We start from the raw sequence: 24708 nt of genomic DNA, 5'->3' as shown, positions 1-24708 counted from the left end.
TAGACCATTTCACATTTGTAAACATAAACATGTGTCCCAGTTTATTTCCTGTTGCAGTATATGTGAATGACATAAGCTGACAGGAAGTAAACATGGACCCAACCTGTTGCCTTGAAACGGTCTAAAAGTAGATGTGCTTAGGTGTACGTTTGATGTCTTGAACACAAGAAACACAGTAACAAAAAGAAGTTCCTACATACATACATACATACTGGTAATGTGAGTGAGCCTTAGATTTGTAGGTGTGATGGTGTATCAGAGCTTTAACTACCTGAATGTTGGCCTGCTGCAGGTGGTGAGACCAAGTAGTGAACAGGTTCTGCCTCATCTGTTGCTCAAAGTAGCCGGCGTAGGTAATGAAAGCTGCAGAGAGCAGACAGTCTCCAGCGATGGTGGACATCTGGTTCTTGAAAGTCTCACTGGTCTTCTCCCAGCGGTCCCTTTCAGCTGACAGACTCTTCAGCAGGGCGTGGCTGCGATTCACCTGGGAGGAGAGACAAGAGTTCAGAGAAATGCTGCAAGATCCTTCAGTTTAAACTGGATTAAAAAGAGACAGATACAGAGGGGTTTGATGACCAGTTACCTTAGCCTCGACGGCAGCCAGGTCAGCCTTGATGGCCTGGGCCTCTGAGATGAGGACAGCGTACTCCTCCTTGTAGCGAGCGATGCTGGCCTCCAGGTCTCTGATCATCTGCTCAACCTCTTCTGCCTTTGTCTTGTTGTCCGTGGCGTCATCTTCAAGCTTCTGCAGTTCATTACGCAGGGGCTCCACGCGCTTCAGCATGTCAGCGTAATTAAGCTAGGGGAGTGGTAGAACATGGTATACATTAAAAGGAGTACTCTTTTTACCCAATTATTACCCTTCATTTTCATATTGTCTAGGCTTCCTTACCTGAGCGATCGCCCATTTCACCATAGGCCCACAGGCCAGAGATGCCCTGTTGACTTGGTCATAGTTGTAGCTCGGGTTGGACATGTAGTTCTTCTTCATCTTCTCACGGATGGAGTCACTGGATAAAGTAGAAACAGTCCAAGAAGTTAGAATAAAGCAGCACTTCACACAGTCAAATACTTAAACGTCAAATGTGGAACAATCATCGTGAATCACAGGAAATGACATGTTGCAAAGATCATTTAAAATTTGTTTGGGGTGGGACAGGTGGTGCAATTTCTATCATCTTCACTGTGAGAAATGAAAAATCATGACAACAACCACTAAAAAATAAGGATAGTGGCCGTTGTTACCATCAGCTCATTTTCTGATTCAGCAAAATCAACCGATAAGAAACCTAAAATCAAATTCTGATCACAGGTGTCACTTGATTAATATACTGATTGATATAATTTGTGCTTCCATTAAAGACTAGACGGACGTTCTGACACCGGTACCTCATTTCCTCAGAGGAAAAGTTGACTATGCTGCTGATGAAATTGTCCCTGATAATAACTTGTCTGATTTTTTTCCAGTCATTGGTCTCCTCGCCCAGCATAAGGCAGATAGACTCCATGGCCAGCTTGACTGCCGCTGGGGGATTGGTCATAGCCCGCACTTCTACTAGGTGATGCCGCCTAATAGAGCTCACCGCTAGTTAGGTGGAAAGAGCAATGTGTTGGAAAGAAAGAAGCAGTAAAGAGGAGAGGGAGAAGGGGAGCGTAGAGGGCAAAAGAAGGGAGGAATTTGAAACAGACTCAGGGGTTGAAAAGTCAGAGAGAAGCAGAGAGAGAGAGGAAGAAAGCTTTAGTGAACAATTGCAAAATACATTTCTTTCTTATTTCACCTGATCTCATCAGCTTCGAAGTTTACAATAGTGGGGATGAAGTTCTCTCTCATGATGATGGAACGGATCTGCTTCCAGTCAGTCGTGCTCTCTCCCAGGAGCAAGCAGATGGACTCGAGGGCCAGCTTCACGGCCGCGGGTGGATTGGCCATGGAACGCACCTCCACCAGGTGCTGCTTCTTAATGGACTTAACAGCTATCAACACCAGGTGGACAAAGAGGTGGATTATGACAAGGAAGGGGCAGTGATGAAGGGAGGATGCAGGTAAAGATCAAGTTGTTAACCCGGAAGCCAACAAGTGAGTATTTGATAACATTGTAATAGAGCGCTGCAGGATTGAGTCGCATGTTTCGCACTTCCGGTTCCCTCGTCACAAAGTCAATGTGCTTTTTGGTTGGATGCCTGAAATAAGGTCTGTGGTTAACACATGCTTAAGAGAATTTAAAGTTTGCTCTGCGATATAAAGTACAATTTTTGATGCTTTTATATGTCTATGTAAAAAAGGCGGTTGCTAACAAGTGGCTCAATGAGACTACAGAGGTTGTTGGGGACATTAAACATCATCAATCCAAACACTAGTCTGCCTGTAGCTTAGCGGTGGTGACGTTGAAGTCATGCGACCGTGGTGTAGTTCATTTATAGCCTAACGTTAGGGGTGTAACGATGCATCGATCTGGATCGATAGAGCAATTCAATGATCCAATATCATCGATGCAAAGTGAAAACATAGATACATATCTCATCTTTAAGATATTTTGAAATTCCCATGGCACGTCTGTGTCACCATATCCATCCAAGCGCACCTCGTTCCTATAATTCCAATAATAAAATTGTCAAATCATATTTTAGTTACTTTTTGTGAGTTGATATAAATGTCACTAATTGTGTTGAATGGGCATCTGATATTGTCTCTTATCAATCGCAGGACCCTGAATTGAATTGAATCGAAATCGTATCGTGGCAGACTTTGTGATTTCAGCAAATATCATATTGTTGCCCAAAGAATTACTATATACTAATATCGTATCATGATGAAACTTGTAATTTATACCCCTACCTAATGCTTTTACTTCTGGCTATTGCATTCACGCTTAAAAAAAAAAAAATCATAAAAGTGGTGTTCATTTGTGAAGATTATCTTGCTGCAAATAACGTGCAAGTATCATAAACGTGTGTTTGCCACAGAGCTTATTTTCTGCAATAATCCAAAACCCTATGGAAAAATCAAATTGTCTTTTTGGCGAGGGAAACACGGCGATGCCAATACCCTGGTTTGCCTACAAAAATACTTCATCCCTGCAGCACTCTATAAAAAAATGGAAAATGATTGTACAGGGATGAACAATAAATCAAACAAAAAAATCGGCCTCCAATCTTCTGGCATAACAGTAGCACATATTTTAGTGCATTTATATAGTTCTATTGTTACGTCCTTGCAGCACAAGACTGTTGTACTCATTCTCTGCCAACAAATCAAAAGCACTATAAAGACGGATGTGAGTAAATAAACCAATGTACCATTCTGAGCCTCAATAACAGCAGGCTCCACTTGGTCCAAGTCCTCTTTGACATCCAGCTGTTTGTCCTTGATCACCTCCTGCTGCTTGTACACAGATTCCTGGATCTCCTGGCTCATCACCTGGTGTCACAATAGTAATAGTAGTATAGGAGTATTACATAAATTATATATATATTATAGAGATTTTGATTCAATCCAAATGAGCAAGACTTAAGGGATCAGTGTACAACAAGGGGTTAGGTTTGTCTCCAAAAGGAGAATAAATTACACTGCTGTGTTCTACGTGTTAAATTCCTTCTTGTGTACCTTTTTCTTTTCTGCCTCCTGCTGGTCTTTGACCATCTTCTTCAGCTTGTCATTGGCGGCGGCGTTCTTTGCCTCCAACTCCTGGCTCTTGATTCTCAGGTCACGACGAAGCTCCTCCACCTTGAGGAGGAAGCACACGTACAATCGAGGAGTCAGACAAGAGCAAGCAGCAGTTGGCGAGCACCGACAAAAATGACACCTTTTTGTTTTTTAGAGACCAAACTCTCGTCAGGTTTTGAGAAATAGGTGGAATAAAATTAAATGAAGCAAAATGCAAAGTTTTCTTTACCTGATCGACAGTCTCCTTGATCTTGCGGAGACCAACGTTGAGGTGCATCTGCTGCTCCTCCAACTCGCTGCGTTTCTCATTGAACAGGTTGGCATACTGGTTGATGAAGTCCAGGTAGTGGCGAGGAGTGATTGACATCGTGTGACCACCTCGCTTAGCCAGACGGTTGTTAGCCTGTGTAGAGTTAACAACTTATGAAGCATACCACACAATCACCTCATTAACCACCACTGCAAACGTGGAAACATGCCTACCTGGTGAAGTGTCGTGTGTACGAACACACAGCCGTTGACGATAGCCTCGCGGTGAGATGGTGGCTGGGGCAGCTTGTCATAGACGACGGGCATGTAGTCCGGCACCTTGTAGTTCGGTTTCTCCAGATCCATCTTGCTGGTGAACTCCTTACCCACCTGATAAAGGGCCTCTGTGGACCAGTCTCCAAACCAGTTCAGCACACACCTAACACAAAGAAAGATACGGCATTTTGTCATTTTAATGTTGCAGTGTCCATTTCCTGGTTGTGATGTAATAAATGAATTCATTGCTCAGTGTTCAGCATGCGTCTCTGTACCTGTTGAAGAGGGCAGGAGATGTGGCAGCCCTGTCCTTCAGGCCCTCTGATGAAGGGTTCATGGTGAAAACAACATGGAGGTTCCTGATAACCTGGCTGGTGAACCATTTGTACAGCTCCTCATGTGTGTCGAGCATCAGGCCCTCTTTCTGGGCTCCTTCTTTACACTGAGTCATCAGGGTGGCATACTCATCTCCCTCAAACAGCCCAGGAACCTACGAAGAACAGGTAACATTAACATATTAGGAATCTGAATTATTACGCGAGGGATGCACAATTAATATATTATTAATCATGATTTTGGCTTCCCATAATTAAATGAACATGATTGACTGTGATATTGATGTTTAAAATGCTCATAGAAAACTCTGCTGCATATCAAATCAAGCGCTTCCTAAACTAACAGCCAGCCACCAGGGGGCGATCGAGATGTTTTGGCTTCTCTTTTGGGGAGCGGTCATGCCGCTGCTTTCCTGAATGTTACAGCTGCAGTCCAGAGTAGAAGTATATTACTCGTTTTAACAGAGAGCAAACGAGCAAAACATAAATGCACAACCCCAATAGATATTTTATCTCAGAAAACCAAAGGCAGTGTTGTCATGTTGCTCCCCTAATGAGTTGTACTGATGCATTATGGATCATGAAGGCGGCAAGTTACCTCTCCGTTGGCCAGCAGTGTGTTCATTCTCTCAAGGAAACCAGAATCCAACACGTTGGACTCATCCATGATGAAGGCAATCTTCTCGTTCTTACAACCTGAGCGACGCAGCACTGTACGCAGGTCCTCATCAAAGTCCTCTCCAGTGTATTTCCTGTGTACCTGAAAACACACACACACACGCATCAATAAATACAGACAGATAATTGTATTGATATGGCTCCAAATATCTTCATGTGTTGTACCAACCTTGATCTGGTACACACTGAGTCCGTTCATCCAGGCGACGAAGCGAGACAGAGTAGTCTTTCCTGCTCCGCTCACACCGATCAACAGGAGATGGCCCTGAGGCTGACGGAAGATTCTGGAGGAGGAAATTTAATTTAAAAATTGACTCCAAAACAATTATTTCAGACCTGAACATTTCTAGACTAACACCAGATGAGAAGTCAATCAGCTCAGAGGCTGTTACTCACCGGTCAATTCTGAGGACATGGTCCAGCACCTCATTGAAGAGCACCAGAGGGACGTCAAGCTCCTCCTCATAGAAGACCTTCAGACGGGCCTTCACATAGTCCCTCAGCTCCTCCTGTTCCACTGGGATGTAGTCCTGCATCCACAAATGATGAACTCAGTAAAATGGAAATCTAACTGCTTAAGACTTAATGTTTCCACATCATTACCAGCATGGTCATCCTGGTTTACCTTGGAAAGCCAGTTGCTGTAGAGGATAGGCCTGGTGAGACCCTTCTCCTTATCGATGTTGGGGAAGTGTTTGAGACCGACTACGTCGATGTTTTCATCTGTCCACCTTCTCTCGTCATCATCAACCAGTCTGGAAAAAGGTTTAAGACGAGCCACATTATCATTCTTTAAATACTTGTGCATTTCTTAGGTGGCCGATTATCAGATTTATCAGTAAAAAAAAACTAGCATACAAATACTCTACACTCTACTGTTCACATCTAATAAATGCACTGTGATTCTGTTAAAACATCAGACTAGATACGAATAGCCTCTTCTTCAGCCTCTTGCACTCACCTGTCTTGGAAGAGACGGAGAGCTTCATGGGCCCAGATGCGGATGAGTCCCTCCACAGGCAGAGTCTCAAGTGGCCGCAGGGCCTCGAAGATACCCCTCACCCAGCGGGTCATCTCTCTGGGAGAGTAGATGTAGTGAGGTTGGGTGTCCTGGGTGAACCGCTCCTGAAGGGAAGGAAATTAGACATGCAAACAAATTAGTAATAGTGTGACTGAAATGATTAAGTAAACTTTATGTTTACATATTAGATTGTTATATAGATATTTAGTAATCTCCTCTACCTGAGACATGGTGTAGAATTCAACCATAGCAGCAGTAAGAGGCTCAGCGTAGGTACGTAGGGATGGGATGAGGCGCAGCATGGCACGGTTGAAGGTTCCATAGATCTGGGTTAGAGAGGCTGGGCCTGGGTAGTCCACGTACACCACAGGAACATGACGCAGGAACCTAGAAACAGCACACCACAACATGACCACTGTTAGGGCTCGTCATATGCAATGTTCATTTTTCTAATTATCATTCTCATTTCCTTTTTTATGCTAATCATAGTATCAATTATATTATTGTTCTAATCAGTCTGAAAACTGTACCTGTGTGTGAGAGGCTTTCTGCCAGGGTCAGTTGGAGGATTACAGGCTCCAACAAACTGGATCCTCTCCAACTTGACCCAAGTCTGGTCTGAGGTGCGGTAGAAACCTCCATGTTCCACCATCTGCAAAGAAAACAAATCAGGGGAGCCTTTAACATACAAGGAGGGATACCAAATGTATTATACTGCAATGATTTCAGTTTGCACACTTGGGTGTTGCTGCAAAATGCAACAAGGGAAAATAAAATAGTAAACAATACCTGTCTGATGAAAGAGATGACTCTCTGTGTGCCGTACTTGTCCATGTCCGGCAGATTGATCTCATCACAGAACAACACCAGCCACTTGCCCAGCTGGACGGGGGCGAGGACCACGCCGTTGGGGGTACGGCGGTACTCACAGTAATGATCAAAGGTCTTCAGCAGCAGCTCTGGGGTGGTGGCACTGGAGAAGTTCAGACCCACAACCTGGTAGAGAGTAGCAGGAATATTTGATTTCCTCATTTTAACACAGCATATTCATATTCATTCAGCAGTTTAGATATGTTAAAATCTAATATACATAATTATTAATTTCTTAAGAGCTTTCTGGTAAAATTCCTATAGTGATGTAAAAGGATTGCTACTCATCAGTTACATGGTCAGGTTTAAAGATTTATAATATATTTGTATCCAGTCTCTCACCTCCATATCAGGCAAGGCTCTGAGGGCGCTGAACAGAGTCATAGTCTTTCCAGAGCCAGGAGGTCCACACAGCACCAGCGGTTTGTGCTCTGCTAGCCATGTGTAAAGCAAAGCTTCATGGCGAACAGTGTCCAGAGTGGGAACCACGACATCGGGGGACGCCACCTTGTGGGTCTCTACCTCAATCTGGGGCACCTTGCCCTGCCAGGACTGCCATTCACCCGAGATGCACACCTGCACAACGCAAATAATAAAAAAATAAGATGCAATGGTTATTCTGCAGACTGTAGTAGTCTTGGTTTGCTTTCAGTGACTTGCAGAGAATCAAATATTTCTTTTACTCAAGAGAACAATCAATATCTGTTTGAACACGAAGAGGCTGTACCTCGTAGTCAATGATGGGGACATTGGGAGCAGAGGGGAGGGGTACTGTGGTGATGCGACGGATGTATTCTCCAAGTTCAGCCCTCATCTTCAGCCGTCCGTCACCAGAGAAGGACCACAGCACAGCGTAGATCAGATATTTCTGTTGAGAGTTAATGTGATAAAATGTATCAGCTTTAAGAAAATACATATATTTTTGCAGTGATTAAGTTGATATAACAATAAGACATGTATGCTTCTTTCAGTTATATGGAGAGCAGAAAGCAGAACATTACCTGCATGTATCTCTCCATCTGTTCATTGGGCATGGGGAAGTCAGGGTGATTGTTGTTGTAGAGCGCCACATTACGGCAGGCCTGGTGCAGCATTGAGAACAGGGAACCCATGCAGCGCAGGCGGGTGTAGTCCATGATGTGCTCCATCTTGGAGGCATGCTCCAAGGCCTTGATCACCAGGCCTGTGGAGGTGAAGTAAGGCTGCAGGACAGCTGCAGCATCACGCTGAATCTAATGTAGAACATACAACAGGACATTAGTAAAGAAGAGAAGTCATAAAATATTCTAAAATGATAAACTGCTGCCATTTTCTTTGCTTAAGAGGTCCTGTTTTTTTTTTTTTTTTGGAGAGATTTTTCAAGCATTTTTATTGATAGGACAATGGATAGAGTGTTGGAAAGGGGGAGAGAGAGGAATGACATGCGGAAAGGACCACAGGCCGGATTCGAACCCGGGTCCACCGCTGCTAGGACACAGCCTTGGCAATACATGGGCGCTCGCTCTACCGACTGAGCTAACCAGCCGCCTAAGAGGTCCCGTTTTAAAAAAAATGTTTTACCTGCAACATTGGTGATGCAGTCTCGTCCTCATCTTCCATGCCCTTCCTCTGACGCTGAGCTTCATCCTCTCCCTCGTCCAATGGGATGCTGCGAACGCGAGCCAGGAAGTTATTGAAGATCATGTCGGTGCTGAGGACATCCTCACTGAACCAGACCATACCACAGCGAGACACAGTGGCCAGGGTGGCGTACTTCAGGTCCTGTACTTCAAACATTACACGCACCTGCAGAGAGAGAGAGGGAGTTATTCCACGTCAACACAGCTTGGAATATAATGAGAAAAAAAACCCATCTGTGTTTGAAATGCTGCGCTCTTACATTTGGTGGCAAGCTGAGACGCTCTCCATTGGGCAGGGTGAGCAGCTTGTTGTCATCCAGGACTGAGTTGAGATTTTCAACCCACTCAGGATCAACATCACCATCAAAGATGATCCACTGACGCTTTTGCAGTTCACCTCGAACATTGTCAATGATTCTGAAATCGAAAGAAACAAATATTTTATGCCAGTTATTTTTAAAAAGTCCTATTTAGCAGGATAAAGATGAACTGAGGTGATTTATACCCTTAACAATGAAATGTGTTACAGAACTCACTTTCTGAGGATGTGTGTGAACAAGCCATCGGTCCATTCACGGGTGTTGGGATCCAGGGTTCCATACAGGTGGTCCTTGCTGATGGCCTTGGGGTCAATGATGTGGGCCACTCCCTCAATACCCTCCAGCCTCTCCAGGGCCTTGAGCAGCACCCTCCATGCCATGGTCTTCCCACTACCAGAAGGTCCCACCATCATCAAACCGTGGTTGATCTGTGTGATCTGGAACAGCTGGAGCACCTGGAAGGAGATGAATGGCAAGGTTTCAGAATATTAGAGTAACTACTTATTATGCAATAACCTTGAATCTTGAACCTTGAATGGAAATGCAAAAAAAAAAAAAGTGTAAAGTGTAACAAACAGAGCTGAATTGAACTGCTTGGTGGAAACGTGCCATTCGCAACATACCTTCTCCACCCACATGCTGCCCACATCGTCACCGTCTCCGTAGGTGAGGTACATCTCCGCACAGACTTTCTTCAGCTCCTCCCTCAGAGCGGTCATCTCTCCACGCATGTACTGGACTCCAGGGAACACATCGGACAGCAGACTGAACAGCAGAGGGATATCCTCCGCCACCAGCTTGGGAACCATAGTCTCGCACACACTCTGGATCAGGATCTAAAGTAACAAGACAGAATGAAATAACCATTCGAGCCCCTCAAATTTCTAGCTGGATTCTAAAAATAAATTTGCCAGAGCTGGCAAAACAATACAGAAACTTCACTTCAAGTCCTACAATGTATAATTTTCTATACCTCCTGCTCGGGAAGGTTCTCAGCGATGTCATTCTCATCAACAACCTCTCCGCGCTCCAGCTTCTCTCTTTTGATCTTCTGGATGCGCTCACGCTTGACGTTGCCAGCACTGATCAGCACGCTCTTGAGAGCTCGGAGGCCGAAATCGTAGTGACTCTGGGATGACAGCTGCTCATCACACAACCTGAAATAGAGGCACGGGAGAAATTCAGAGAAGAAAGATCTCTCAAAATTCTCTATGTAAATTTTTCTTAAACAGTACATACTTGAAGAAGGGTACAATCTTTTTGGCGAGGGTTTCAGCTGTGCGGAAACCTTGTGAGTAGAGCATGACCTGGGCGATGAGCTGGCGATCGGGCTTGGTCATGGCCAAACTGCGGAACAGCTTCTTCAGATTGTCAGGCAGGTTGGAGCGGCCAGCGTAGCCAGGGTTCATGGTGATGAAGATGGCCATATCTGGACTCACCTTTACCTGCTTGTTCAGGAGCTCTGTCATGATTGGGACACCTGAGGGGGGAGACAGAGGTGTACTTGTTTACAATGCACAACAATCTCTTTAAAAGGACAGTCTCCTTAAATAACATCTGAGTTTCCACACGTTATACATACTCCTGTCTCTGTTGGGGTTGCTGTGCTCCCTCAAGGCCACCTGGATGTACTGGACCTGCTGAGAGACGGCAGAAAGCATTCTCTCCTCCAGACGATTGAACTCGTCGAAGCAGCCCCACGCTCCCACCTGGCACAGACCCACGAAGATACGACCCATGGCCTAAAAAAAGAGGAGGTCAACCAAAGAGATTTGTAAGTTAAATGAACAATATGAGAAACAGCTAAATCCTAAAAAAAGACCAGTGTTTCCCCTATATGCAAGCAGCAGTGGCAGTACGTCATTACATTTAAGTAAATGAACACTGTTTGATAATACAACAGTGTGGTGTTGTGATTTATTATGTTCAATAAAAGATACTTTCCTAAATCTCGAGACACCTCATATGTAAGTTAGACGAATATTTCCCATGCTCATTACTGTGCACAAATGTACTGTATGTAATTAGGCCTCAAGGGCCTTTCTGATGCAGGGCGCCATTTCCAAGCATACAAAAACATTGTGCAGCACACTTGCAAAAGAATCAACTCCGCTGCTACAAGTCCATCCTAGGGGAAACACTGAAGGCAAATGATAATCACATGATGTGCAAGTGTTTACTGATCTCTCATGGTGTGTTGTTGTTGTTGTTGTTTTGTCTATAAAATAGCCTAAGGCTGCATTCACACCAAATCAGTGTTGCAGAATCTGTGTGCAGTTATATACCTGGAAGTCAAATGTCTCATCACAGTTGAAGACCAGGACAAAACGACCCAGCTGGTGACCAAGAGCTTTCACAGACTCGGTCTTTCCTGTGCCAGCAGGACCTAGATGGAGGAAAAAAACTCAGTGAAGTTGATCGTTTTATATGTAAATCTGTAATTTTCTTAAAATCTAAATCTCCATTTCTTAGGGAGTATAGAAAAAAAGCTTCCATACCAAATGGTGACCCTCCAAGGCGGGCCTCCAGGGCCTGGGTCATGGTGAGATAGCAGCGATCTGTCAGAGGGGTCTGGACCAGCTTGTCCTGGACACCCAAGTACTCAAAGCCATAGTTGAACTTGGCATTGGCCATCTGAATGGACAGCTGTTGCAGGACATCTGTCTGCTTGGGGTCAAAATAGAAGCGCATCTGGCTGAGCCACTCAAAGGACTTAGGGTGGTCGATCTTGTTCTTGATCAGAGTCCTGGTCACATCACGTTGGTGCACCAGCTCAGTGATCTAAGACGGAGCAGAAGAGGGATTTCAGACACACTTTTTATTGGACAACATTCTTCTAAAAATGTACTTTTAAAAAATCCCTCTAACCAGGTGCTCCAGTTTCCTCCTGCGGAGTGGAGGCTGCTCCATCAGCACGGTGTCAGCCAGCACGTTGAGGGTGGCCTGCACATTTGACAGCACTGTATCCATGACTTTAATGTCGCCACCACCAGAGATGCTGGTCAAGGCAAACTCGACGTTCTCAGACCAGGCGATCTGAGTGGACAGGACCACCAGCTGGGCCTGTGAAGAAAGGGAACAGATCAAGTGAAAATACATTAACACATTGCCTGATTTCAACTATATTGAATGATTAATTGTGTGTAGAATGAATGTTCTCAATACCAACCTGGTAAGTATCAATCCAGTCGATGTACTGAGACAGGTCAACTGTTTCGCCCTTGTTGAATGATATGACCTCTGTGACAGACTCAGCTAACAGCTTGGCCAGCGTCACCCTCATCTCCTTTTCCACCAGCGTCAGCCACTCGTTGATCTTGGGGTGATCCGTGATGGAGACTGGTGTCTTGTAGACAATCTCCTCGCCCTCGCGGGAGCAGATTCCCAGCACCACGGTGTTGTCCTCGTTGAGCAGGATGCTGGAAACGCCAGCAAACATCTTCTTGAAGTGCTTCTGCAGTTTGGCCACGTTCTTACTGTTGCCGATGATTTCAAGCAGGTCCTCGTCTCCCACGAAGTAGAACCTGGAAACAACATGAGCGTGATGGATCAATAATCATGAACATCTACGTTTTGTGTTTTTTACATGTACATTGATATCAATGCACATTCCCTTTGTCCCCTATCATCGTCTTACCTGGGGAATGAAGATCTCTCTCTCTCCAGGTATTCTCCGAGGGCTTTCTGGATTTTTCCCAGAAGGTCGGCCAGTCGCTCCAGAGACCTCTGCACTCCCTGTATGTTCAGCACATCCATCACTAAAGGAGACTTTGACACCTTCTTCATCAGTGCCAAGAACTCTGTGCTGATGCTGTGGAATAAACAGAGACATATTAGTAAGTCCTAGTAGAAAATATTAACTAATAAATTCTGGTTTGTTAAAATAAAGTGTACAAATAAAGGATCCTTCATTTACCTCTGGAATCTCTGGGTTTCTACAGGCAGCAGATGTTTAATGTCAGCACTGCCGGTAAAGATGCCTTCCAGATAGACCCAGCGACGCTGGACGTCAATCCAAACGTCAAACAGAGCCATGATGCGATTCAGCTTGTCCTCCCAGCTCAGGGCGTCTTCCTCAAACACCTGGGAGGAAGAGGTAGAAGAGAAAACTTAAATATTTGTAAAATCTTAAACTACTGTTTTAGCTTATTGTAATGTCATTTCTTGGGGTATCTTTAAATGCATCATATCTCTAAAAATCTGTACAACCTAAGCTAAAAGGTTATGTCAGTCAATAAACTATAATAATTGATAAAAGTATTGCAATTGTGTCAGAAAAAAAAAAGAAAAAAAAAGAAATCTGACATTATTCTTACATGTGACTAAATAAACACTCAAAACATATTGATCCAAAAGATTTCTAAATGTAGAAACATGAACAAAATATTTCACACCAACAAAGTAAAAATCCATAATTTACTTGAACTATGCACATTTTTTTGTTTTTGAGATATGCTCATCTTTATGAGCAGATTGAGTTCCGCACGGAACGTAATAACGTAATCACAAGTGTACAACACAATGATGTAAAAGACAGAAGCCTTAGCTTTCCGCTGCAAACAGAATGATTGCTCTAGCTATTATGGTTTGTATTTTAGATTAATTTAAACAGAATCATGCAAACAACAATGTCCCCATTATAAAAGAGTTAATGAACACAACATGTAATTGTGTTTACCTTGTAGTATGGAGACAACTTCATGGCGGACACGCTGTTAATATGCTCTTTGACCTTGTTGAAGAGGTCGTCCCAGCCTCTAATCAGACGACACTTGTTCTGGTAGTTCACCAGGTCAAGCTCGTATGAGTTCCACACTTCACGGATCTGAGGACCAAAAAACCACAGAATTATTATTAGTAGGTCAACAAACCATAGAGTAATTTATAAACAGATTTTAAAAAAACTGCCAGTTGCCCCCCTAAGAGCATCAACTACACTGCCCTCCCTCTTCACCTGTTTGAGGAACTCCTCCAAAGCCATCTCTCCCTGGGCTACCAGGAGAACGTCCTTCACCACCATCTCATTCCTCTGCAGATCCACATCCCAGACCTGTCCCAGGGTCAGCTCTGACGGGACCCAGTTCACATGCAAACGCTTCATCAGCTGCTTCCAGTGGCGGTCCTTCAGAGCCTCTGATTTCAGTTCAATCACCAACATGTTAACCTGGTGAGAGAAAGGAATAGGAAGAGAATTTAATAACCCATTTTTGAGTTTTTTTGTGAGAAAAAATGTGTAAAAACTAGCTGCCTGACCTTCAGGTATCCTTTAAGCAGCCTCTGGATAAATTCGTAGGAAGCATACTGTCTCAGTCTCGCTTGGAAGTTCTTCAGCTGGTTCAGAAGACCATCCAGAGTCTGACGAAGCTACAAACACAAAACACCAACACAAGAATAGTTATATGCTAAGAATTTCACAAACAAACAATAGATATTCAATGATCTGAATGATTTTTGAGGGTTTGTTACCTTGCGAGGCTGTACAGACGGCCACGGCTGCTCTTTCATCTGGTCGATCTGCTCCCAAACCTTTGACAACTCGGACCAAACCTCCTTCAGGTCATGCAGCTCTTCTAGTGCCACCTGCAAATCACCACAAAGACAAAAACAAGTAGAAAAAAAGATTAGGAATATCCATAAAAGTAGAAGTTAAGAGCTGTAACTTGTGCATAATATGCTGAATACTACTCCTATTCCAAATGAGAGTCTGTGAGATATTTGCTGCCTGTTACTTGGTCTTGGATTGTTGATTTGAAATGCTTTTATGTGGATGTTTGCTGGCATTACCTGCACCCTCTCTTCACTTCCACTGAGCAGGCCCGTGTCGGTGAGCTCCAGGGCTTCTTTGGCTCGGGCACACTTCTCCCTTTCAATCTTCAGACGGCTAAAGTTGCCCTCGTAGATCGTCAGAGACTGAAGTGCCTCCTCTGGACGCAGGTTTCCCTGGTGAAACACGTCAGTTAGACATCAAAAGTTTCCAAGTTATTTCAGTCACAACAGTAAATGCTTCAATGGCTGTAGTTTGTACAGAAAGTACAAATTAGGGGTGACTGTACAGTATATTGTATTTCAAATTTAACTTGATTAAATTTTTCTTACAGCAACTGGTTTGGTCTTCTCCCACTCATTGAGCAAGTCAGTGGTGCGGTTTTCCACAGCTTTGTCCTCCTGGACGATCTTTAGCTGCAGGTTGGCCACCTGCTGCTGGATAGCAGTATCCTTGCGCTTCATTATGTCACTGAAAGCTCCCCATTCACCTTCGATGTTGTCAATGTAGAGCCAAGATGGAGGGAACTGGAACCTCTGCTTCTCCAGCAAACGCTGTCCATTACGGAACAACTAGGGGTAAAAGGAGGAAGAACCGGATTAGAACTGTTTTTAATGAAGCATGCCGTGATACAAAAGAATAAAGGAAAGGATACTCAATGTTTTAGAGTACTTACGTCCACATTTTTCTCAAACTGTTTGATCTTGCGCTTCAGAGTCTGGACATAAGTTATGAAGTTGACAGCATCTGAGGTGCTAGCCGTGTCCACCGAGTGTTGCTCCAGTTCTTGACGAGACTATTGAGGAAACAGAAAAAGAAAGGTGAAGAGAAAAAAAATCGAGTTCATAGAATTATCTTCTGATCAGTGTCTTAAGGAAATCAATGTTACTGAGCTGGTCAAAAGACATTTTATAGACATATTATACGTTACCTTGGAGATCTGAGAATGGAAGTCCTGCATGTTCTGGCCAAGCATCTGGCCAAACTTGCTGAGCACTTCTTTGTGCCAGGAGTCGTACTTCAAGTTCACCTTGGACTGGACCTGTTGTCAGGGACAAATACGAACATTTAAAAATAAGCCCATAAAAATACAAAAGGATACTCATTGTAACATTGCACAATAACATTGCATTGCAATGAAACAAATGTGCTCAAATAAGGGGGTTTTAAGAGATCTCACGCTTCCCTTAAATAAGTAACATGTCTTGTTTTAAAGACCATTTCAAAACATTACTTTTAAAATGTTTTAAGTGATTGCCGTTTGAGAAATATTTTTCAAATACAGCCTATAACCGTCATTATTACCTTGCCATAGTCGATGACCACAGGTCCAAAATCCTTCCGTGTCTCTGCATTGTCAAATGTTCCACGTGCTTTGCGGATCTGGACCAGCAGGGCCTGCCACTTGGTGAGATCTTCACCCAGACGGTTGTAGATGTTCTCGGCTTGCATGTCCCACAAGCACTGGTACTGCAGCCACACCTGGACAGGGGCGGCAAAGAAAAGAGATGAATACTCACAAACTAATGTACATGATAGTTTGTATTATGAATGTTTATGAAATGAAGACAGTACAAAAGAAAACAGTAATTGGGGATTTCATTTCTTTAAATCTTTTTCTTCAAACAAAGCAATGCTATCAGAAGTAATCCTAAGGCATGATGACACGTTGTAAATGACTCTTACCTTGACATACTGCTCCACCTCAGTGACAATGTCTTCGACTGCATTGTAGGCCTCCTCTAAGGCTGCAGGGCCATCTGGCATCCTGGTCAGGGCATTTCTGTAGAACTTCTCTTCCTCTGACAGCTCATAGTGGACTCCAACCTGGAGAGGAAGGACAGATTTGCTTAGATAAAAGCTACAGCACAAGTGCAAGAAGACAACATTCAAACGTTTCTACATATATCATATTTGAACTCAAATAAAATAGAACGTACTTTATGTTTGGTAGATACTTTGTTCAAAGTGGCTTGTACCTATTTGTTTACATACCACAGCCATTCAGACATGCATTCTTATCATGGCTTTCTGCTCAAACTGTTTAAACATCTCTACCTGGTATCTCTGGCTCTGAATCCTGGGAAGAGAAAGGATGACCATCTTCCAGGCAAACATCTCCTGATAGAGCTTGTAGCGACAGTCTTCAATAGGTGGGTTCAGGTAGATCACCTGGTTAGTAATCCTCAGCTCATGGACAACATTCTGGGAGAAGAAAATAACAGTGTTATAATAAATAGTGAATCCAAGGTTTCCCAAGGTTATATAAGGAATAATCAATAAAACAAAACATGGTATAAGGCACCACAGAGTCACAACAGTCACAATGGCTACCTTGATCTTGGGATCCCCTCCAGGTTTGTGGCTCACTTGTGGAGCCTCTGTGTCCATGTCCACATCAGCTTTGTCCTCTGCCTGGCCACGGAGCACCTGGGTCCAGGCCTTAAGGCCACACTGCAGACGCACTCCCAGGATACGTTCAATCTATGGAAACAAAATGAAATCCATCCTGTTTGAAAGCCATTCAGACCAATCACATATGTAAAAAAAAAAAAAGGTTTAAATGTTTCCATTCTGACTCAAAACAGTCACAATCCAACTTGTATTGCTGTGTGGTGCCAACCTCAATGTCGAGCTTGTTGACCCAGATGGGCAGGTTGGAATACGAGTGGAGATTGAGGTCGTCCACGGCCTTCTGGACTCGGTTGAGGATTTCAGAGAAGGTCTTGTTCTCGAACATGCAAGTCTCCAAAGAGCGAACCTCAAGATCAATTTTCTCCTCAATCAGTAAGAGGTCGTCCACCTGTAAACAACATACAGCAGAAAAAAAACATGAGAAGGACAATTAAATAATAGCACTTGTTTCATTCATTTCAATATGACACAGAGGTGAGACTGTACTTATGCATGTAACCATTTTATAGAGACACACTGACCTTCTCCTGGAAATTGAAGACAGTCTCAGCCAGCCTCTGAACATAAGGATCCAGCTTGTAGGACTCCCACACCAGAGTGATGCCTTCAGTAACGAGAGCTTGAACCTCTTTCTTGAGCCCAGCCACCAGCAGGGAGATGGAGAATCTCTCCTCCACCTTCTCACAAGTGCGCTCGTAGGTGCGCACGCTCTCGATCAAAGAGATGGCAAACGGGTACAGCTGGTTAGCCTGGTGGGCTTTGTTGACGATGGCCAAAGGAACACGGAAGCTCAGCCACTTGAGGTTACGAACCTCTTTGGACAAGGTGATGATCTCTGGGAGGAAGTTGACTTTAAGCTTAAGCATGTTTCCGGTGCGTCCACGGGCACGAGTGCTCTCAATTGTGAAGATGCGGCCAGACACACCAAGGTTACGCTGCTGCACCTGATTTACAGAAAAAAAAAGAAGAACAAATATTTAAAAAAAAAAACAATAAAAACATAAAACACAATAGAACATTTTTCAAATATTTGAGAAAAATGCTACACTATATTAAAGTCCATGATCAGCTTCATACCTTGCGAGACCAGTCATCAAATATCTCTTGAGTATTGAGTTTAGCCCTGAAGCTATCTCCATCCTGCTTCAGCTTCAGCCCTTCCACATGGTTCTCCCAGCCTTTTCCCAGAACATCCTCCACTCTCTTCATGTACGCAGTCAGCTGACGGTCGATCTGCTTCGCCCAGATGATGGAGCCGGACACCGGCGGCAGGTCTCGGACGTGGCTCATCTTACAGGCCTGGCTCTGAGGGTACTGCACTTTGAACTTGTCGTGCAGTGACTCAATGTCATCCTTCACGCGCTGGATGAGCTGCGTCTGATACTCTCGGATGGCGCCGCGGATGTGGGGACGCACAAAGAGAGCGTTGAAGCGGGAGAAGATGCGGAACATTTCGTTGGCGTTCTTGGCGGTTCCCAGCTGATCACGCAGGCGGGCAGTGATACGGGTCTCCACGCGGTCGATGCGTTCGTCATAACGTTTCATGGCGGCTTCCCAGGCTTCCATACCTTCCTTAGACACATCCAGACCATCGACCTCTTTGACATTCTCATATGCCAGGTTGACCTCCTCGATAGCGTTGGCGTCAGCGGCATCAAAGAGAACTCCAGCTACCTTCATATCTTGAGGCTCAACTGTCTCTCCGGGGGCATGTTGTGGCACGGCAGAAACCTGGGGAATAAACAAAAGAAAGAACATTTTCTCAATCAAGTGTGGACAAAACCAGATATTAATTCCTATTTTGTCAGGAAAACAACATTAAAATGATCAAAGGAAAATAATGACAAGACATACTGGTCAGTTCAAGCGTAGCCATTACAGATGCTAATGGTACTTTACCTGAGGCCTCAGCACACGGACGATGACGGCCCTCAACTGCTCATGCTGCCTTCTGAAACGTCTCATGTGATCCAGACGGGATTGGAGCTTCCTGTGAGCTGGGCTCAAACGCCACACCATCTTCAGGTTCTCCTCTCTCTTTCTCTTCACAATGTCCCTCAGAAGCACCTGCAGTTTCTCATACTCATCCTCCCAGGTCTGGAACACCTCGAAGCAGGCCACCATCACCTGCTCGCAGAAGTTTAAAAGGACATTTAGGAAGACGTAGAATATTTGGAGTAGCTAAAGTAAGTGTGTACTTCAAGGGAAAAATAGACAATAGGTTTGAGTTTATGCTAGAGACTCAACCACACCAACCTTTTCAAATTCCTCGTAGGCAACATGCATGAGCTTCCTGGTGCCCAACACCTTGAGGAGCTGGGAGCTCAAGTCCCTGGAGATGGCCTCCACTAGACGCAGTGCTCTCTGGATAGGGTACTTGGTGTTCCTAATCTTTTTCAGATGAGTGAATATGGCCATCAGGGCCTGGCGGATCTTATCAAGCTCAGAAGCAGAGAGCAGGTCATTGAGAGGGAAGTCCTTCATCAGAGGATTGTAGTCATTGACCGTTTCCACAGCCTGTTTCAGACCTGTGAGAAGTAGAAAAAGGATAAACAATTAATCATATTGTATTAAAAAAATACTGCCAGTAATGAAAAACTGTCTTGGCTGATTGTCACTCACCAGTGTCGGTGTCAAAGCTGACAGTAGCATGGAAACGTTTGCCGTGTTTGAGGATGTCCAGTGTGAGCAGAACCTCTGGGCTCTCCCTCTTCTCCTGGATCCTGTTGAGTGCTCTCTCCAGATTCAACCAAAAACTGATCTCCTGCAAGGCTGTGCCAGAAGCTGGGTCACGGTCGAGCTTTGTCACCTGATAAAAGGTTGAGTGGAGGAGACAAATAACCCGTGAGTTTAATAGATAAATATTTTTCCATATACCTGTTATTATATGAAATTTGAGATAGAAATATGGGAAAGCCTCTTACCTTTTGGATCTCCCTGATCCAGCGGTTGACTCCAGATTGCAGCTGGTTAAGGAAGGTTGGGTCCTCCACTTTGTCGCCAAAGTCAGTGACCTTGGGCTTCTCCCCGCGCTCGTATAACTGCTTGGCGATGTTTGTGATGATGGGGTGGATGAGGAGGCTGATCTCAGGAATCTCAATGTTCTGCTGCAGGTGGAGAAGTCCCATCTCCAGCTCAGCGATCTTTTTCTCCACCGAGGGAGCCATCTTATCCCCATCTCTAGAGGTTTAGGACACAGATGATAGTGCAGATGAATCCTCCATCCGTGTTACATTATTCCTCCATGTGGAGTTCATGATTCAGTTTTACTATATTAAATGTTTTTATCAAAGCATAAGACACATTTTGAGGATTACCTGTCTGCCTTGCCAGACTCGCGGATGTAGGACTTGAAGAACGGAGCGACAGCGTTGCTGATGAAAGAGTGGAGTGTCTCGTAGGGAGAATCTTCACTCAAGGTCAGAACTCGAACTTGGGTCGATATGGGCTTGTCTGCATCAATCACAACTGCCCTCTTGATGAAAGCCAGGCTGCAGGGGAAAAAAGAACGAAAACATCATGAGTTCATTAATTAATTATTTTTCGGCTTTACTGTTTACAGTCTTCTCCTACGCACATACAATTACGTAAGGCTGTCATGGTGAAGGAATTTCTCCTGCGGTGATAATGATTGGCTCAACAGCGCAATATGCGGTAATAGCACCAGTTTTTTATGTTTTAATTTTTTTTAGCAAATTACTTTGTTTATCCTTTTAGTGCTATATGAATAAGCTTTATTGTTAAGCTATTTTTAGGTATATAGCTGCTTTTTAAATGGCAAAGTTGACACTGTTTTAAAACAAATTAAATACTTGTTTATTGTTGAATGCAGAACACAGAAGGGCAATGAGGCGCAGTGTTTTTTTCAGCTGAGACACTTTTGCGTTTTGTGGTTGCGTCTGGTTGCGATGATATTGAATATCCAATAAGTAAAAACGACATGTCTTTGTGGTATTTGTCCCACCCTTCCGGACTGGACGGCTGGGTAAAAAAATGGCAATGTTTTTACTCTCTGCAACCAGAAAAAATACCAAAACATGCAGCACTCAGTGCAGAATACATGCTCAGGGCTTTTTGCCACAATGCAGGATGAAAAAAGAAAAAATAGCAGTTGCTTGCCATCCTCTGCAGTTGGCTTGTCAATAGTAGAAATAATAGTATTGCAATATTGCAGTTATTGTGGCAGCCCTAATTACACGTCTGATAAAGAAGACCTCTGTTCAGTGCATTAAATGCATCACTTACCTGTTGGACTTCACCCCATAGTGTATGTCAGTGCTGATGTTATAGGTGATGCATTCCTTCTCCTCCTCTCCTTCATCTCCAACATCCTCTGTGTGAAGAACAAATAAAATCGAATTCTTATCTGACCAAGTAAACAATCAACTCATGAAATATTATTCACATTGCCAATCTTAATGAGTGTTTTCAACAACCATTTTCCACACTGAAATCAAGCTACATCATCAAGATATATTATGCACCACGCAGTAAGGACTGATTGCTCAAGGCCAACAAAATTACTCGGCTACTGCTAATGGTACATTATCTGGATGCTAGACAGGAGTTGAGTTTATCAGAGCATAATGATAAGCAATGTTACAGTAAGATGGATGACAGAGCAATCCTGAAGTCCATCCATCTATGTCCCCACCCTTCTTTACAAGCGAGGTCATGGCTTGTAGGAAAATAAACTGCACTCTCTGCATTGCAGCATCAGTATTATCTCAGTGCATGAAAATAGATTGGCTGAGACAGTAACTCTCTGTCTGGGGTAAAAAAACCTACAGGCTCAGACTCAGTGGCTGGTCATGTGCATGTATCAAGGGATCAAGGTTCAGCAGCACTTATAATAAAAGCAGCTCTGAAGCTCAGGATTAACTCGCCTGGAGGAAACTGAAGATACTGTGTTCATTGACACAAGCTGGTTCACATGATAAAACCCCCCAAGAAGGAGCACATAACATGACTTGCAGTTTACTACAAACGATTCATTCTCTTTGAATTGAGGTGGTTTTGGTGCTTGTGTTATTATTAGCACAGTGTCACTTGTCAACAAACAGTATTTCTACAATAACACAATGGTAACGCTAACAGTGGAGCCACAGTGGAGAGTGTCCTGGTCTTCTCTGTCACAGTCTGGAAGGAGATGGAAGAGTCTGAGGTGTAGGACATCCCGCCTCAGGAACAGCACGTACCCTGATGCTATTAGGCACATAAACTCAAATGCATAGGCTCTATGTGGGAGGAAATTGAGCTCCAGCATACATGCACATACATGTTTTGCACTAGACACAAGTTGCAATGGCACAAGGCTCTTCACAGTATTTCAGCATTTTAGGATTTTATTGGTCTGAATGATTGTATAAATGTAGGTCTACACTACAATAGCAAACAATTATGTATTAACTGCTTAAGTTAACCAGTATCACACCTAAACTGAGGATCTTCATAGGAGTGTGTTGTTCTCTTCCCCACCCAGTGTGACGTAGTTGCCTTTAACAATGTGATGGATGGAGCCAGCAAGCTATAGCATCACATTGCTACTACTTGCCCACTACTTGTTAAATGTAGTAGCTGTTACCTTTGAGAGCACTTCTCTCCACCAGGATGGTGTGAACTTGCGGGTCGGCCAGAAACTTCCTCATCTGCTCCACGGCGCTCTTCTCCTCCAGGGCGGTTTCCAGAGCCGCCGGGGCCTCGCCGCCATCTTCCAGGAGCAGCGGGACCAGCTTCCTCATGTGCTTCTGCAGCACCGAGGTATCCGCCACCGTCTGAACGGTCGACACCTCCATGGTGCCGGAGTTCTCCTCCGTCCCTCCGCCGTCCGACATCCTTTTGAAGCGAAGTCAACGATGACTGGTAAGCTGTGTGACAGTGAACAAAGGGGCTGACGTTATGTTGCTGTCTGCAGTGTCTGGGTCAGAGACGGACTGCTGCTGTCAAAACGCCGCACCCGTGGAAGGTCTGGTTTATTCGCGCAATGGATTATGGTATTTGTAGTTCAAGGGGTTTGGTATTTCATTGTGCTGTACAAGCCAAAAACTACAATACCCACAATGCAGATGAACAAATCAATTTTTTCTCTCTTATGACAGAGAGAAAGGGAGTTGTCTGCATGATGCAGCTAAAAATCCAGAAATCCTCACAGTTAATGAACAACTGTTAATAATGATATTACTAATTCAGTGATAAGGCACACTTCATGGGTTTTTTTTGGTTTGTTTTGTTTGTTTTTTACATTTATCCTTTGATATTGCAATATATTGTTATTAATTGTTTTGTATTTGTTTGTTTGTTTTATTGACACAACAAACATTAATTACTTCTTTATTGTTTTTTTTCATTTACGTGCATGTTCTTTTTAAATATCTATATATTGTAATTTGCTTAATGAATTGTGTATATATGTTTTTATTTTTATTTTGTTATTTTTTTATTTTTATTTATTATTGAATTGACGCTTTGGCAATATTGTTCACCTGACAGTTATGCCAATAAAGCAAATTGAATTGAATTGAATTGAATTGAATTGATAAGACACTGCTATATTTACCATAAGATAATCACACCCTTTGTCACAATGTGACAGGCATTAACATCAATGCACTTTTATGCAGACTCATGCTATCACAAATGAATGCATTCATCTATAAATTTGCCATGCATCTTATAAAATGTTATGCTTATTACTTCTACTTTTTTATTTTATAAACCTGAACATCCAGACCAATCAAAAATAAAATAATACCTGGAGCTTGGACTTGAGTCAGTTGAGAAGGCAGACCTGCAAAAGGCTAAAAAGCTTGCAGAATATAATGATAATTCGAGATCTGAAAAAACTGAAACTATAGACCTCTGAAGTCATAAAATACAAGCTGAAAACTACAATACCCACAATGCAGTTGAACAAATCAATTTTTTCTCTCTTAAGACAGGAAGGGGAGTTGTCTGTAATGATGCAGCGAGAAATCAAGAAATCCTCACAGTTAAGAACAAATGTTATATTACTAATTCAGTGATAAGACACTGTTATATTTACTATAAAATAATCACACCCTTTGTCACAATGTGACAGGCATTAACATCAATGCACTTTCATGCAGACTCATGCTATCACAAATGAATGCATTCATCTATAAATTTGCCATGCATCTTATAAAATGTTATGCTTATTACTTTTTATTTATAAACCTGAACATCCAGACCAATCAAAAATAAAATAATACCTGGAGCTTGGACTTGAGTCAGTTGAGAAGACAGACCTGCAAAAGGCCAAAAAGCTTGCAGAAATATCATTCGAGATCTGAAAAAAATTAAACTATAGACTACCTCTGAAGTCATAATAAAGAAAGCTGAGAGATAAAAACTTTGCCAATTGATAATGGGAAGCCCGCATTTCCATATAATCCATCATAGATGGTTAAAAATGATGTAAACATAGCATGGCACTGTTGCCTGTGGAACCTAAATGTCATAATAATAAGACAGAGATAA

At 43.4% G+C, this 24708-nt stretch overlaps 1 protein-coding gene across 1 annotated transcript in view; it reads right to left on the bottom strand.

The window, feature by feature from the left end:
• Positions 1-23167, bottom strand: part of dync1h1 (dynein, cytoplasmic 1, heavy chain 1) — a 32334-nt gene extending 9167 nt beyond the window's left edge. Inside the window, exons 1-55 of the mRNA XM_074661298.1 lie at positions 22796-23167; positions 21457-21544; positions 20529-20702; positions 20136-20391; positions 19834-20020; positions 19468-19739; positions 19111-19338; positions 18289-18942; positions 17733-18155; positions 17420-17599; positions 17131-17280; positions 16855-17001; positions 16483-16623; positions 16102-16278; positions 15728-15838; positions 15473-15592; positions 15129-15368; positions 14817-14972; positions 14499-14612; positions 14286-14396; positions 13987-14196; positions 13711-13857; positions 12949-13115; positions 12670-12843; positions 12202-12556; positions 11901-12095; positions 11531-11813; positions 11318-11418; positions 10615-10774; positions 10272-10512; positions 10006-10189; positions 9656-9868; positions 9249-9487; positions 8973-9129; positions 8654-8878; positions 8095-8325; positions 7821-7961; positions 7436-7669; positions 7013-7219; positions 6754-6875; positions 6445-6610; positions 6164-6327; positions 5828-5957; positions 5599-5732; positions 5372-5486; positions 5123-5284; positions 4465-4679; positions 4148-4352; positions 3894-4067; positions 3605-3724; positions 3298-3418; positions 1779-1974; positions 893-1010; positions 584-799; positions 272-484 (exon numbers count right to left, since the gene is read on the bottom strand). Coding sequence (XP_074517399.1) covers positions 272-484; positions 584-799; positions 893-1010; positions 1779-1974; positions 3298-3418; positions 3605-3724; positions 3894-4067; positions 4148-4352; positions 4465-4679; positions 5123-5284; positions 5372-5486; positions 5599-5732; positions 5828-5957; positions 6164-6327; positions 6445-6610; positions 6754-6875; positions 7013-7219; positions 7436-7669; positions 7821-7961; positions 8095-8325; positions 8654-8878; positions 8973-9129; positions 9249-9487; positions 9656-9868; positions 10006-10189; positions 10272-10512; positions 10615-10774; positions 11318-11418; positions 11531-11813; positions 11901-12095; positions 12202-12556; positions 12670-12843; positions 12949-13115; positions 13711-13857; positions 13987-14196; positions 14286-14396; positions 14499-14612; positions 14817-14972; positions 15129-15368; positions 15473-15592; positions 15728-15838; positions 16102-16278; positions 16483-16623; positions 16855-17001; positions 17131-17280; positions 17420-17599; positions 17733-18155; positions 18289-18942; positions 19111-19338; positions 19468-19739; positions 19834-20020; positions 20136-20391; positions 20529-20702; positions 21457-21544; positions 22796-23045 — 10614 coding nt within the window. The 5' untranslated portion in view covers positions 23046-23167. The remainder of the gene's footprint in view (positions 1-271; positions 485-583; positions 800-892; positions 1011-1778; positions 1975-3297; positions 3419-3604; positions 3725-3893; positions 4068-4147; positions 4353-4464; positions 4680-5122; positions 5285-5371; positions 5487-5598; positions 5733-5827; positions 5958-6163; positions 6328-6444; positions 6611-6753; positions 6876-7012; positions 7220-7435; positions 7670-7820; positions 7962-8094; positions 8326-8653; positions 8879-8972; positions 9130-9248; positions 9488-9655; positions 9869-10005; positions 10190-10271; positions 10513-10614; positions 10775-11317; positions 11419-11530; positions 11814-11900; positions 12096-12201; positions 12557-12669; positions 12844-12948; positions 13116-13710; positions 13858-13986; positions 14197-14285; positions 14397-14498; positions 14613-14816; positions 14973-15128; positions 15369-15472; positions 15593-15727; positions 15839-16101; positions 16279-16482; positions 16624-16854; positions 17002-17130; positions 17281-17419; positions 17600-17732; positions 18156-18288; positions 18943-19110; positions 19339-19467; positions 19740-19833; positions 20021-20135; positions 20392-20528; positions 20703-21456; positions 21545-22795) is intronic.
• Positions 23168-24708: the final 1541 nt, after the last annotated feature.

This window comes from Sebastes fasciatus, chromosome 15 (genome assembly GCF_043250625.1).
Source record: "Sebastes fasciatus isolate fSebFas1 chromosome 15, fSebFas1.pri, whole genome shotgun sequence".
NCBI lineage: Eukaryota > Metazoa > Chordata > Actinopteri > Perciformes > Sebastidae > Sebastes > Sebastes fasciatus.
The sequence above is the reverse complement of the archived record's forward strand: the minus strand, read 5'-3'. Positions and strand labels throughout refer to the sequence as shown.